This window comes from Triticum urartu, chromosome 5 (assembly GCF_003073215.2).
Source record: "Triticum urartu cultivar G1812 chromosome 5, Tu2.1, whole genome shotgun sequence".
In the NCBI taxonomy this organism is placed as follows: Eukaryota; Viridiplantae; Streptophyta; class Magnoliopsida; order Poales; family Poaceae; genus Triticum; species Triticum urartu.
The window spans coordinates 257,664,557-257,681,257 of NC_053026.1; the positions used below are offsets into that span (position 1 = coordinate 257,664,557).

The window sequence follows — 16,701 nt, forward strand, 5'->3', positions numbered from 1 at the left end:
AGCAGAGCAGAGCAGATCCCCGACGAGCTGGTTCTCTTCGCCTTGGTCTCTTCTTCATCCTAGACCGAGCGGAGTATGCTTCATCTTGCAAGTCAAGTATCTGTCGTCCTGCTCTGTACTCAAATTCAGTTCGCTTTCTTCCACAATTACTCCATTTTTGCTGAAGTAGGTATTGCTCTGTACTGCTCAAGTACCAGTCGTCCACTCTTGAGTACACCCCATGGAATAAATGTCATCAGGTTCTTTCAGTCATCTTTGCTCAAGTAGGTATTGCTCTGTACTAAAATTCAGCAATTCCTGCTCTGTACTCTTTCAGTCATCTTTGCTCAAGTACTCCATGGTTGGAGTAGTACAGAAATTAGCCCCCTAGTATCATCATGGTTGGAGTATGCTTCATCTTAATGAGATGCTGTTGCTGTAGTAGTACTGAAATTCACATAAGGTGATGCTGCTGCTGTAGTACTCACATTGTGGGATTATATTCGGTGATTTAGTGATTCAGTTTGGAGGACTTGCTACTGTTTTGTTCCAAGCAGCAGTGCTTAAAATTGAGTAAAATGTTCAGGACATGCTGTTGTTTTAGTGTAGCAAACGCAACAGGAGTAATCTGTTTCAAAATGTTCAGGAGTGCTTAAAATGGAGTAGTGTCGGACTACTTGTTGTTGTTTTCTTCCAAGCAGGAGTAGCAAGTGGAGCAGTAGTTGTTGGGGAACGTAGTAATTTCAAAAAAATTCCTACGCACACGCAAGATCATGGTAATGCATAGCAATGAGAAGGGAGAGTGTGTCCACGTACCCTCGTAGACCGAAAACCGAAGCGTTTGCACAACACAGTTGATGTAGTCGTACGTCTTCACGATCCGACCGATTAAGTACCGAATGTACAACACCTCCGAGTTCAGCACACGTTCAGCTCGATGACGTCCCTTGAACTCCGATCCAGCCGAGCTTTGAGGGAGAGTTCCGTCAGCACAACGGCATGGTGACGATGATGATGTTTGCTACCTCTTGAGCACTTGCGTTGGTTTTTCCTTGAAGAGGAAAGGGCGATGCAGCAGAGTAGCATAAGTATTTCTCTCAGTTTTTGAGAACCAAGGTATCAATCCAGTAGGAGGCTACGCGTGAGTCCCTCGCACCTACACAAAACAAATAAATCATCGCAACCAACGCGATAAGGGCTTGTCAATCCCTACACGGTCACTTACGAGAGTGAGATCTGATAGATATGATAAGATAATATTTTTGGTATTTTTATGATAAAGATGCAAAGTAAAATAAAAGGCAATGAAAATAACTAAGTATTGGAAGATTAATATGATGAAGATAGACCCGGTGGCCATAGGTTTCACTAGTGGCTTCTCTCAAGAGCATAGATATTTTACAGTGGGTGAACGAATTACTGTTGAGCAATTGACAGAATTGAGTATAGTTATGAGAATATCTAGGTATGATCATGTATATAGACATCACGTCCAAGACAAGTAGACCGACTCCTGCCTGCATCTACTACTATTACTCCACACATCGACCGCTATCCAGCATGCATCTAGAGTATTAAGTTCATAAGAACAGAGTAACGTCTTAAGCAAGATGACATGATGTAGAGGGATAAATTCATGCAATATGATGAAAACCCCATCTTGTTATCCTCGATGGAAACAATACAATACGTGCCTTGCTGCCCCTACTGTCACTGGGAAAGGACATCGCAAAATTGAACCCAAAGTTAAGCACTTCTCCCATTGCAAGAAAGATCAATATAGTAGGTCAAACCAAACTGATAATTCGAAGAGACTTGCAAAGATAACCAATCATACATAAAAGAATTCAGAGAAGATTCAAATATTGTTCATAGATAAACTTGATCATAAACCCACAATTCATCGGTCTCAACAAACACACCACAAAAGAAGATTACATCGAATAGATCTCCACAAGAGAGGGGGAGAACTTTGTATTGAGATCCAAAAAGAGAGAAGAAGCCATCTAGCTAATAACTATGGACTCGTAGGTCTGAGGTAAACTACTCACACTTCATCGGAGAGGCTATGGTGTTGATGTAGAAGCCCTCCGTGATCGATGCCCCCTCCAGCGGAGCTCCGGAACAGGTCCCAAGATGGGATCTCGTGGATACAGAAAGTTACGGCGGTGGAATTAGGGTTTTGGCTTCGTCTCTGATCGTTTGGGGGTACGTAGATATATATAGGAGGAAGAAGTACGTCGGTGGAGCAACAGGGGGCCCACGAGGGTGGAGGGTGCGCCTGGGGGGTAGGCGCGCCCCCCTACCTCGTGGTCTCCCTGTTGGTTGCTTAACGTAGGGTCCAAGTCTCCTGGATCATGTTCGGTGAGAAAATCACGTTCCTGAAGGTTTCATTCCGTTTGGACTTCATTTGATATTCCTTTTCTTCGAAACCTTAAAATAGGCAAAAAAAACAACAATTCTGGGCTGGGCCTCCGGTTAGTAGGTTAGTCTCAAAAATAATATAAAAGTGTGTAATAAAGCCCAATAATGTCCAATACAGTAGATAATATAACATGGAGCAATCAAAAATTATAGATACGTTGGAGACGTATCAAGCATTACCAAGCTTAATTCATGCTCGTCCTCGAGTAGGTAAATGATAAAAACAGAACTTTTGATGTGAAATGCTATTTGGCATAATTTTAATGTAATTCTTCTTAATTGTGGTATGAATATTCAAATCTGAAAGATTCAAGACAAAAGTTTAATATTAACATAGAAATAATAATACTTCAAGCATACAAACTAAGCAATTATGTCTTCTCAAAATAACATGGTCAAAGAAAGTTATCCCTACAAAATCATATAGTCTGGTGATGCTCCATCTTCACCACAGAAAGTATTCAAATCATGCACAACCCCGATGACAAGCCAAGCAATTGTTTCATACTTTTAATGTTCTCAAACTTTTTCAATCTTCACGCAATACATGAGCGTGAGCCATGGACATAGCACTATAGATGGAATAGAATGGTGGTTGTGGAGAAGACAAAAAGGAAGAAGATAATCTCACATCAACTAGGTGTATCAATGGGCTATGAAGATGCCCATCAATAGATATCAATGTGAGTGAGTAGGGATTGCCATGCAATGGATGCACTAGAGCTATAAATGCATGAAAGCTCAACAAAAGAAACTAAGTGGGTGTGCATCCAACTTGCTTGCTCACGAAGACCTAGGGCATTTTGAGGAAGCCCGTCATTGGAATATACAAGCCAAGTTCTATAATGAAAAATTTCCACTAGTATATGAAGGTGATAACAAAGGAGACTCTCTACTATAAAGATCATGGTGCTACTTTGAAGCCCAAGTGTGGTAAAAAGATAGTAGCATTGTCCCTTCTCTCTTTTCTCTCATTTTTTTATTTGGGCCTTTTCTCTTTTTTTATGGCCTCTTTTTTCGTCCGGAGTCTCATCCCAATTTGTGGGGGGATCATAGTCTCCATCATCCTTTCCTCACTGGGACAATGCTCTAATATTCATGATCATCACACTTTTATTTTCTTACAACTCAAGAATTAGAACTCGATACTTAGAACAATATATGGCTCTATATGAATGCCTCCGGTGGTGTACCGGGATATGCAGTGACTCATGAGTGACATGTATGAAAGAATTATGAATGGTGGCTTTGCCACAAATACGATGTCAACTACATAATCATGTAAAGCAATATGATAATGATGGAGCGTGTCATGATAAACGGAACGGTGGAAAGTTACATGGCAATATATCTCGAAATGGCTATGAAAATGCCATGATAGGTAGGTATGGTGGATATTTTGAGGAAGGTATATGGTGGGTGTATGATACCGGCGAAAGGTGCGCGGTATTAGAGAGGCTAGCAATGGTGGAAAGGTGAGAGTGCGTATAATACATTGACTCAACATTAGTCATAAAGAACTCACATACTTATTGTAAAAATCTACAAGTTATCAAAGCAAAGTATTACATGCATGCTCCTAGGGGGATAGATTGGTAGGAAAAGACCATCGCTCGTCCCTGACCGCCACTCATAAGGAAGACAATTAATAAATAAATCATGCTTCGACTTCATCACATAACGGTTCACCATACGTGCATGCTATGTGAATTACAAACTTTAACACAATTATTTCTCAAATTCACAACTACTCAACTAGCATGACTCTAATATCACCATCTCCATATCTCAAAACAATTATCAAGCATCAAACTTCTCATAGTATTCAACACACTCATAAAAGAATTTTTATTATTAGTTTTATATACCTAGCATATAAGGATTATTTAAGCAAATTATCATGCTATTTAAGACTCTCAAAATAACCTAAGTGAAGCACGAGAGATTAATAGTTTCTATAAAACAAATCCACCACCGTGCTCTAAAAGATATAAGTGAAGTACTAGAGCAAAACTATATAACTCAAAAGATATAAGTGAAGCACATAGAGTATTCTAATAATTTCTGAATAATGTGTGTCTCTCTCAAAAGGTGTGTACAGCAAAGATGATTGTGGTAAACTAACAAATAAAGACTCAAATCATACAAGACGCTCCAAGCAAAACACATATCATGTGGTGAATAAAAATATAGCTCCAAGTAAAGTTACCGATAGAAGTAGACAAAAGAGGGGATGCCTTCCGGGGCATCCCAAAGCTTTGGCTTTTAGGTGTCCTTAGATTATCTTGGGGGTGGCATGGGCATCCCCAAGCTTAGGCTCTTGCCACTCCTTGTTCCATAATCCATCAAATCTTTACCCAAAACTTGAAAACTTCACAACACAAAACTTAAAGAAAAAAATCTCGTGAGCTCCGTTAGCGAAAGAAAATAAAAGACCACTTCAAGGTACTGCAATGAAATCATTATTTATTTATATTGGTGTTAAACATACTGTATTTCAACTTCTATATGGTTTATAAACTATTTTACTAGCCATAGATTCATCAAAATAAGCAAACAACACACGAAAAACAGAATCTGTCAAAAACAAAACAGTCTGTAGTAATCTGTAGCTAACGCAAGATATGGAACACCAAAAATTCTATAATAAATTGCTGGACATGAGGAATTTATCTATTAATCATTTGCAAAAAGAATTAACTAAATAGCACTTTCCAATAAAAATGGCACCAGTTCTCGCGAGCGCTAAAGTTTCTGTTTTTACAGCAAGATTAACAAGACTTTCCCCAAGTCTTCCCAACGGTTCTACTTAGCACAAACACTAATTAAACACAAAAAACACAAACAAAACAGAGGCTAGATAAATTATTTATTACTAAACATGAACAAAAAGTAAGGAATAAAAATAAAATTGGGTTGCCTCCCAACAAGCGTTATCGTTTAACGCCCCTAGCTAGGCATAAAAAGCAAGGATAGATCTAGGTGTTGCCATCTTTAGTAGGTAATTCTTCAATGAGGCATCTACCGTCCTTAGGAATTTCTTTACTTTTATTGATTATCAAACTTTTAGGCACAAGATCGAAAAAATCATTGGCAGCAAATGGTTCCTTAATGATAGCAAAAGAGATTAGGGTGAACACTTATATATTTGAGATCCGCAGTTTCTTTGCTAGAGGATTCACCTTTATTTTTAGGAACATACATAAGCTTGGCAATTTTAGTTGAAGGACTTGGAGTATTCTTTACGGAAGAAAAAGCGGTTCCCAAGTTGGTAATGATACCCTCAAGTTTATCGATTCTAGTGGAATCATGATTTATTCTTTCATTAACTATAGGTTCCTTCTCTTTAATATTTTTCAAAGTTACTCCTACTTTAGATACATATTGGGTAATTTGGTTGTGGATCTTTTTATCGAAATTTTCAATTAACTCAACGGTAGCAACTTTATTTTCAATAATTTCAAGTTTTTGCATTACATGCTTCAAAGTTAACATAGTTTCATTAACCAAAAGAGGTGGTGAGCCAAACAAATCTATCATAGCATTATAAGAATCAAAAGTATGGCTACCCAAGAAGTTCCCTCCGGTAATGGTATCAAGGATATATCTGTGCCAAGGAGTAACGCCTACATAAAAATTGCGAAGAAGAACGGAAGTAGATTGCTTCCTGGTAGATCTATTTTGAGCATTGCAAATTCTATACCAAGCGTCTTTTAGATTTTCTCCCTCCCTTTGCTTAAAATTTAGAACTTCATTCTCGGGAGACAACGAAGAAGATAGAGGACTCGCCATAACGACAAGCAAACGGGGAGCGGGCAAAAAGAAGAAAATAGAGAAAGAGAGGGAGGATAGAGAGATGGCGAATAAAATGGCAAGGGTGAAGTGGGGGAGAGGAAAACGAGAGGCAAATGGCAAATAATGTAATGCGGGAGATAAGGGTATGTGATGGGTACTTGGTATGTTGATTTTTGCGTAGACCTCCCCAGCAACGGCGCCAGAAATCCTTCTTGGTACCTCTTGAGCACTTGCGTTGGTTTTCCCTTGAAGAGGAAAGGGTGATGCAGCAGAGTACCGTAAGTATTTCCTTCAGTTTTTGAGAACCAATGTATCAATCCAGTAGGAGGCTACGCGCGAGTCCCTCGCACCTACACAAAACAAATAAATCCTCGCAATCAACGCGATAAGGGGTTGTCAATCCCTACACGGTCACTTACGAGAGTGGGATCTGATAGATATGATAAGATAATTTTTTTGGTATTTTTATGATAAAGATGCAAAGTAAAATAAAAGGCAATGAAAATAACTAAGTATTGGAAGATTAATATGATGAAGATAGACCCGGGGGGCATAGGTTTCACTAGTGGCTTCTCTCAAGAGCATAGATATTTTACGGTGGGTGAACGAATTACTATTGAGCAATTGACAGAATTGAGCATAGTTATGAGAATATCTAGGTATGATCATGTATATAGGCATCACGTCCAAGACAAGTAGACTGACTCCTGCCTGCATCTACTACTATTACTCCACACATCGACCGCTATCCATCATGTATCTAGAGTATTAAGTTCATAAGAACAGAATAACGCCTTAAGCAAGATGACATGATGTAGAGGGATAAATTCATGCAATATGATAAAAAACCCATCTTGTTATCCTCGATGGCAACAATACAATATGTGCCTTGCTGCCCCTACTGTCACGGGGAAACAGTGGCGGAGGCAGTACCCGGCGACCCGGGGCAGCTGCCCGGGCTCACCGGCAAGCTGACGTCTAATCGAGGCTATTAGTCAGGTACTAATTATCGTGATCTGCCCGGGCAAATAGTCCGTGGGCCTTGCTAGGTCTACTTCTAAGCCCATCTAGGAAGTAAACTTCCTAATCCTAGGCCCAAAGGTTGCACGTCGCAAGGCAAACCACGTCTCCCCGTTTCGTGCTCGTCGCCTCCACCTCGATCTATTGCGACGGCTCGAGTTGCCCGGCAGTAGCAGTTTCACAGGGGCAGTCGCCAGGAACTGGTGCAGCGCCTCCCAGGAAAGGTGGCAGGTCGGCAGTCAACGGTGCCTCCTCCCAACCATTCGTGCCCAGAGATTGATGCTTCGATTTTTCAGGTGACTGGTCCTGCTTAGCCTGGATTGATGCATACAATTTGTGGCATCAGATTTCACTCCTCGGATTTGGGGGATTTTTTAATATTTGTAACTTGCAGTAATGTAGGCAATTGGGGATTCCATCATTGATTGTTCCAAGCACGCTCATTGAAGAAAAATCGATCTCCGCTTTGCTTAGGTATTTTCTTCTCGATTCCTCTAACCTAATTAGTGTTAGTTAGTTCAATTATTCCAAATAATTGAATTTTAATCTTAATCCTCCGATCCATATTAATTGTGATTTCATACGAGAAAGTTTTTTAATTCCTAAATCAAGTATTGAGAATTCAAATGTTGCATACCCGGAACCAACCTTAGTTTATGTTGCCAACAACATTGAGCTTATTCCGATTGAAATCTATGGTTCTCTAGTTTAATGCTTATAGTTACATAATATGCACCAAATATTCGAGGAAGATGATTTGTAGCACCGGGGTGTCCATCCCCCTATATGAACATTGAGCTTAAAAAAATACCGAGAAATTTGGAAAACAGTACTAGAATTTTGGGATATCAAACCTTGGGTGTACAATCTACTTTCGGGTGAAATTCCATAAAAAATACCAGGAAATGTATCTGTGGCAAAAAAGACAAAAAATCCCTATGTATAGGGAAAAACTATATGGTTAGCTTTTAGTTTGGACTATATTCCTTTGCCACGGATATGCTTCCTGATATTTTTTTCATGAAACTTCACACGGGAGGAGATCGGGCACCCAGACTTAATATCCTCAAATTCTAAAAAATGCTATTTTTAAAATTTAATATTTATATAGGGGTGTGGAGCACCTAGGAGCTCCTTTGTAATTCCCATTATTCCTTTGTAATTCCCATTATTCGATTGCAACTCTCTACCTTTTTAGTTAGCTTACAGTCCGCCCCAGCTCCTAATTTTTCCTGGCTCCGCCACTGCTGGGAAAGGACACCACAAGATTGAACCCAAAGCTAAGCACTTCTTCCATTGCAAGAAAGATCAATCTAGTAGGCCAAACCAAACTGATAATTCGAAAAGACTTGCAAAGATAACCAATCATACATAAAAGAATTCAGAGAAGATTCAAATATTGTTCATAGATAAACTTGATCATAAACCCACAATTCATCGGTCTCAACAAACACACCGCAAAAGAAGATTATATCGAATAGATCTCCACAAGAGAGGGAGAGAACTTTGTATTGAGATCCAAAAAGAGAGAAGAAGCCATCTAGCTAATAACTATGGACCCGTAGGTCTGAGGTAAACTACTCACACTTCATCGGAGAGGCTATGGTGTTGATGTAGAAGCCCTCCGTGATCGATGCCCCCTCCGGCGAAGCTCCAGAACATGCCCCAAGATGGGTCTCGTGGATACAGAAAGTTACGGCGGTGGAATTAGGGTTTTGGCTCCATCTCTGATCGTTTGGGGGTACGTAGATATATATAGAAGGAAGAAGTACGTCGGTGGAGCAACAGGGGGCCCACGAGGGTGGAGGGCGCGCTTAGGGGGGGGGGGTAGGCGCGCCCCCCTACCTCGTGGCCTCCCTGTTGGTTGCTTGACATAGGGTCCAAGTCTCCTAGATCATGTTCGGTGAGAAAATCATGTTCCCGAAGGTTTCATTCCGTTTGGACTCCGTTTGATATTTCTTTTCTTCGAAACCCTAAAATAGGCAAAAAAAACAGCAATTCTGGGCTGGGCCTCCGGTTAGTAGGTTGGTCCCAAAAATAATATAAAAGTGTATAATAAAGCCCAATAATGTCCAAAACAATAAATAATATAGCATAGAGCAATCAAAAATTATAGATACGTTAGAGACGTATCAATGTTCTACCGACGCGGGGCTTCGCCTAGGCACCGCTACGATATTATCGAGGTGGACTATGGTGAAGGGGGCACCGCACACGGCTAAGAGATCCAAGAGATCAATTGTTGTGTCTAGAGGTGCCCCCTGCCCCTGTATATAAAGGAGGGAGGGAGAGGCCGGCCCTAGAGGGGCGCGCCAAGTGTGGGGAGTCCTACTAGGACTCCCAAGTCCTAGTAGGATTCCCCTTTCCTTTCCGGAGTAGGAGAGAAGGAAAGAGGGGGAGAGGGAGAAGGAAAAGGGGGCTGCACCCCTTGTCCAATTCGAACCATGAGGGGGGGGCGTGCGCCTCCTTCCTTTTGGCCTCTCTCCTCTATTCCCGTATGGCCCAATAAGGCCCAATACTTCTCCCGGTAAATTCCTGTAACTCCCCGGTACTCCAAAAATACCCGAATCACTCCGAACCTTTCCGATGTCCGAATATAGTTTTCCAATATATCGATCTTTACGTCTCGACCATTTCGAGACTCCTCGTCATGTCCCCGATCTCATCCGGGACTCCGAACTACCTTCGGTACATCAAATCACATAAACTCATAATATAACTGTCATAAAATTTTAAGCGTGCGGACCCTACGGGTTCGAGAACTATGTAGACATGACCGAGACACGTCTCCGGTCAATAACCAATAGCAGAACCTGGATGCTCATATTGGCTCCCACATATTCTACGAAGATCTTTATCGGTCAAACCGCATAACAACATAAGTTGTTCCCTTTGTCATCGGTATGTTACTTGCCCGAGATTCGATCATCGGTATCTCAATACCTAGTTCAATCTCGTTACCGGCAAGTCTCTTTACTCATTCCGTAATACATCATCCCGCAACTAACTCATTAGTTACAATGCTTGCAAGGCTTATAGTGATGTGCATTACCGAGTGGGCCCAGAGATACCTCTCCGACAATCGGAGTGACAAATCCTAATCTCGAAATACACCAACTCAACAAGTACCTTCGGAGACACTTGCAGAGCACCTTTATAATCACCCAGTTACGTTGTGACGTTTGGTAGCACACAAAGTGTTCCTCTGGTAAACGGGAGTTGCGTAATCTCATAGTCATATGAACATGTATAAGTCATGAAGAAAGCAATAGCAACAAACTAAACGATCATCGTGCTAAGCTAACTGATGGGTCAAGTCAATCACAACATTCTCTAATGATGTGATCCCGTTAATCAAATGACAACTCATGTCTATGGTTAGGAAACATAACCATCACTGATTCAACGAGCTAGTCAAGTAGAGGCATACTAGTGACACTACGTTTGTCTATGTATTCACACATGTATTATGTTTCCGGTTAATACAATTCTAGCATGAATAATAAAAAATTATCATAAAATAAGGAAATAAATAATAACTTTATTATTGCCTATAGGGCATATTTCCTTCAGTAGTACTGTAGGACTTGATGACATGAAGTAACTTGTTATGTGAGTGAGTTTATAATTGTACCCACTTGAAGCAACTTTTTGGTCCTTATGTTTTTTGTAGCTTATGCTTGCAATAATTATAATTAAATTATAGCACATGAAGCTTCAGTATTTTAGCACATGAAGCTCTTGGAGTAGGACTTGGTGCTATGAGTAACTTGGAGTAATTTGGTTGCCCAAGCCCAATTAATCACCAACCTACTCCACCAATTCTAGTCAGCTTAACATAAATCCCACTGTTCCCGGTTTGTGCATCCCACAACCATGCTACAAACAAGTTGGTCCAGCCATCTTCTCTTAGATTTGGTTCTACTACAGGTGTTGTTACAGTAGAAGGATTGGCAATGGTTCTTTCATGCCTAAGCACAAAAAAGATGTTTATTTATTGATAAAGGTTGTCTCCAGTGCTCTAAAAAGATTTTCCGAAGCACCTCCAAGTGGTTTATCATGCAAACTAAGGGCAATATTCCTTGCTACCAATTAAAGAGGGTAAAAAAAATTCAATTTAAATAATCAACACGAGTAGTTAGTGACTACAATTAATGTATCTTAGCATTGCATTACCCTGCTTCTTCTCATGATTTAGACACTGCATCATATCTGACAAGATTTTTAAATCCATTATTATATGTTTATTTCTCAGAGTCTGGAAGAACTCATACAAAATGAGACGGTGCCCTGCCCCACTGACATAGCTAATAACGCTATTGACGATCACCTGGCCAAGAGGCTCACCGACTTGTGTGGTTATGAGAAGAAATTAGTTGTAGGGTGTACTGAATGTAAAAGAATAATTCAAAAGAACTTGGTTAGTATAACTTTATAAGCTATCTTGTTGCTTGTCTGGGTGAACAATATATTGATCGCGATTTGATTTTTCAGGGAATAACATGTCTTCATGTTGGCGTTCCGGTTTGTGAGATGATAATTTGCAGTCAGAAGAAGCCCATGCGTACTTTATTGCCTAAAAGACTATCAGATCCTACTGAAGATTTAACGATATTCGTATATCAACATGACATTACTTGCAAGCCTGAGATGGTGAACTTACCTCTTGTCCTTCCTTATTTCTCACAAGCTGATGTTCTCCCTTGTCAATGTTAGTACTTTATATTCTTTCCGACTGTTCTCATCTTCTGTAGCAAGCATTAATAATTTCGTGTGCATAATTTCATGGTACATCTGTCGCATAATTTCGTGTCAGATTACTGGGAGCCGGCAACGAATCTCCATTATATAGGAATGAGATCGTTGGGTTGTCTGCATCATGTAAACATAACAAACATTGGTCCGAAATAAGGCAAATTTGTAGGCATATGGTCTTAACCCTTTAGCAAAAGAATACTCACCCGAAATCAGATGGGAAGGTTGATGAACATATGTGCTATCACCATCAGCCTGTTCAAGTATGATCCGTTCCGATGGAGTAATATGTTCAACTACAAGTCACAAGTCTGTTAGGTATGAATGATCACATAAAACACATAAAAATAAGCTCTGTATATTTGCACAGCCTTAAAACTTGGACTACTTGGGTAAATCTTGTCAACTTCGTCCGCTACGGGTATAACAGCTGGGTCATAGTCGTCAACACTGGTCCCTTCCATCGGTTCTGCAACACATTCAGTCTCATGTGATGGTGCTTGACATGTATAGCTAAATTTGTAGTTGAACATATACCTGGAGGTACATGTATACCCATCATATGTGCTACACATTCAGTCTCCTGGGATGGTGTTTGACATGTATAGCACAATTTGATTCCCCATACGCACCTATGAAATGGCAGTTCCCTGACATTAAATGACCATTGCCTGATGGCAAGAATATTTGAAATAGCGGGGGTGGGAGTAGCAAGCTAACTATACTATGCCTGATGTCCTCTAGATGTTTTGTATGTGTCTATATGTAGTCATCCTGTCTCCATCTTCAATGCATGCACTCAATCTGCTTATTACTTATTTTGTCATACAAAGTGTTGTTTAGCCAAATTTTCCAAAGGATGGTCATTCATACAAAGTGCCCTTCCTACCTTCTATTTGGTATTAATTGAGAATTGTTTTAAGGAGTAGAAACCTTGGTTAGTAGTGTTTCGGTGGAGCTCGAACAAGAAAGACTCTGCTGCTTGCTGGGAGGTGTCGGGGAGGGTCGGAGCACATGAGCATTGACGGATGAAGAGAGAGTAGGCCGGGGATGCGGCGTTCTGAGCAATGTTGGTTGTCTTTGCAGATTAATCATATTGTAATTGCAAAAAACAACATAGTTGCTATTGTTATTTATCTATCTATATTGCTCAAGACAAGAATTTGATTAATGTGGCGACGACTATAATCTGGCTTTCTGGGCTATAATACTTAAGGAATATGATTGTACTAAACTATAATATTAGTGGTCGCAGCTTGTTAAAAGTGTTAGTGTATTGTAAGTCTCAATCAGGCTTGTAATGTCAAATTTGTTCTTTGCCATCGGAAGTGATGCACTGCTTTGAACAACTTCCTTTTTATATCTTTTCTGGCCATAGCTATTGAATCCTTTTGAACTTCATCCACAGCCGAACTGTTACAGAAGATCATCCATTTTTGAAGTATTGGCAGGTGATAAACTAAAAGTGTGTACGGTTCGCACATGAGAAAGGGATATTGGCAGGTGTCAAGACACGACATTTTTTGCCTGATAGAAATTTATTGCATGGTACTCCCTCCTTTCCGGTTTATAGGGGTTATCTCAAAATTTCAGTTTTTTCATTTTATAAGGCTCAATTTGGTTGTTCCCCATCACATGTTCAGACTTCAAGGTGCATTAAATCATTGCATGCAAGTATTAAGAGAAAATTGACCAATGCATGCATGCATTGCAATTAATGCATTCGTAAATACTACCTCTCTCTTAGTTTACAAGGCGTGCACGTGCCCCTAGGTCGTCAATTTGACCAACCTAATACAAGTCTTATATTACAAAAATATATCAATGCAAACTTCAGATGTTTTATTTTCAAACCGTATAATTTTTGTGTTATATAGTTTATATTAAGGTGATAAAATTGACAACCTAGGTATACGCGTAGGACTTGTAAACTGAAACGGAGGTAGTATAATTTTTTGAGGAAAATAAGAGTATTAATTGGGTGCTTTTGCAAACTACAAAAAATATTCCATCACTCATCATCTACCTTGGTTGATGAGATTTTTGAATTGAGCCTTATAAACCGGAAAAGATGGAGTATATTTAGGACAAAAGGAGCACGAGACTTACCGATGACAATGAAAGGCGGTGAGTGAAGCTGGACTGAAACTTCTTCAACAGGTCAAGTTTCATGAATCTGATCTATAGAAAATGAGTTAATATGACTAATTATTGTACAAAACAATATAAGCTATATGGCAGAAACGACACATTGCGAAATTGAATAGTGCAAACCTACCCCATCATGGATAGAACATCCCAATCAAGCGTTTGACTGTAGAGGAACAAATGGCTCAACCTGTTATCCTAACCCACGTACAGATTTTGCAGGACCCACAATTTCCACCATCCATGGTTGCAGCCCCCAGCCGCGCCGCCGACCCGATGGCGCTTCTGTTGGGGCAGTACGACGCCAACGAGCTCGCCGACATGGCGACCTTGACAGCAAAATTCCACCGTGACGCGAACTTCTCCACAAAAGTCAATGGCTCTTACACAAAACAATAGAATTGCATGTGTGCAACAGGATGCAACAATGGTATATAAGAATCTCATTCACGCTAGAAGAGTCGCTGATGTGCTTGGAGGAGGGGCAAAGTGAATTGTCTTCCCATCTCGTTCACGCGTCCGCCCCTCCTTGTTAGTTGCTGCAACATCCTAACCGATGACCCACTTTTTCAGTTTACGGGATGTTTAGTTGGATCAGGGGAGGAGATGGGGGGCGGGCGGGCGGCGGCAGCTCCTGCACTGTCTTCTGTGTGACAGCGGCGACGATCCAGACGTCGGCGGTGGCTGCGATCCGGAGATATGGCAACAGCGATCCAGACGGCGGCGCCGGCGGGGACGGCGATCCGGAGAGACGGCAACGACGGCGGTGGCTGGGGCAGCAATCCGGAGAGACGGCGGTGGCGGTGGCGATCCAGACGGCGGCAATCCGGAGCGGCGATGGCGGCGGTCCGGAGAAGGGCGACGGTGAGGGGATCGTGCATGGCGTGGGGTAGGGTGGGGTGCGAGTACGTGCGACCAATTCCCTAGTGTTGGTTTATTTTCGTAGGTCTATTTTTATAGACTTTTTCCCCGGTTTTTTTCTAGATCGGCCGTGCGGGAGGTGGGAATCGAGCCTGTAGGAACCTCGCGTGGGCATTGTTTTTTTATTGGTTCGGCGCTGGTGGGAGGTGGGATTGAGGACGAAAAAAAACTGTCTCTGATGAGAGGAAAATTGACCGGCGGAGACTACCAAAGGAGCAGATTCAAAGGAGCAGATTCAACTGATCTCATCCATCAAACTAATGAATCCAACGACCTAAACTGCTCCAATGACTAGCGTTCAACGTGTTTAACATGTAATTAATATCATATCAAATATTGCATTAATTATAAAATTAATACACAAACAATAATATACTTAATATCCACGTGTAATTAATATATTGTTTAAATATTAACGTGCAACACATGTAATTAATATATTGCCTAAATATTTAGGTGCGTTGCAAGTGTGCAACTAGAGATCCTGCAAATCAAACGAGGCCCTTATCCTTCGTGTTCGCATAGCGAACGCAGAAAAGCAGGTTACGCCTTATAAAAGAAAAAGGAACTCGTCAGCAACCTATACCCACCTCTACAGTATAAAACTCTCTCCCCGTCTTATCTTCTCTTCCTCTCTGAAACGTCTCCTCCTTCCGCCCCCCTCGCTCTCCATCCCCTCCGGGCCATCGCCGCCTGAATCCTTCACTAGGGTTAGGGTTTACGTAACGAACCCGCGCCATGGCTACCTTCACTTCCCAGGTCAGCGCGATGGCTGGCGCCTCCCCGTCGTGCTCTCTCTTCGTGAGCCGGCGGCGGCCGGCGGTCATGCCCCTGCAGATGCGGGTTGCTCGTGGCGGGAGGCCGCGCGGGTTGGCGATGCGGGTGACGTGCGAGAAGGTGGTGGGAATCGACCTGGGCACCACCAACTCCGCCGTCGCGGCGATGGAGGGCGGTAAGCCGACGGTGATCACCAACGCCGAGGGCCAGCGGACGACGCCGTCGGTGGTGGCGTACACCAAGGGAGGAGAACGGCTAGTGGGCCAGATTGCCAAGAGGCAGGCCGTCGTCAACCCGGAGAACACCTTCTTCTCCGTCAAGCGCTTCATTGGACGCAAGATGGCTGAGGTAGATGACGAGGCCAAGCAGGTCTCGTATAACGTTGTGCGCGATGAGAACGGAAACGTCAAGCTCGACTGCCCTGCTATCGGCAAGCAGTTCGCAGCGGAAGAGATATCCGCGCAGGTAATTTCCCTTTTCTTATTTATTATTGTAGCTTAACATAAGGAGGCAATGTGTTCGATTGTCATTGGAATTCCATATTGTCCTCCTCCATTGATGATGTTAAAGACTATTTCTTCGTTTATAATAGGGATCCCTTTATAATAAGAAAAGATGAGGCAATTAGTTAACTTATTATGTCTTGGATGAGTTAACGTTTCCAATGGTATATGAAGTGCTGATATTTTCATTTCTGTGAATATTTTGAATTGCTACCGGGATGGTTTTCAATTTCGGTTTCAGAAAAATTTCAGCACCATTTCAGCCAAATGACCGAAATATTCACTTGAATTCAATTAAAAATTTGAAAAATTTAAAAAATATTTTGAAAAATATTGGAATTGTTGTGCTATACTGAAATTGCTGAAATATTTTGGCCGA

At 41.4% G+C, this 16,701-nt stretch overlaps 1 protein-coding gene across 1 annotated transcript; it reads left to right on the forward strand.

Annotated features, from left to right (window-relative positions):
- Positions 1 to 15,633: 15,633 nt before the first annotated feature.
- On the forward strand, positions 15,634 to 16,335 carry LOC125555868 (stromal 70 kDa heat shock-related protein, chloroplastic-like). The gene has a single exon (XM_048718684.1). The coding sequence runs from the start codon at positions 15,781 to 15,783 to the stop codon at positions 16,318 to 16,320; it is 540 nt and encodes a 179-aa protein (XP_048574641.1). The 5' UTR covers positions 15,634 to 15,780; the 3' UTR covers positions 16,321 to 16,335.
- Positions 16,336 to 16,701: the final 366 nt, after the last annotated feature.

Coding starts and splice junctions, on each gene's coding strand:
- LOC125555868 (XM_048718684.1), top strand. CDS start 15,781: ATGGCTACCTTCACTTCCCAGGTCAGCGCGATGGCTGGCGCCTCCCCG.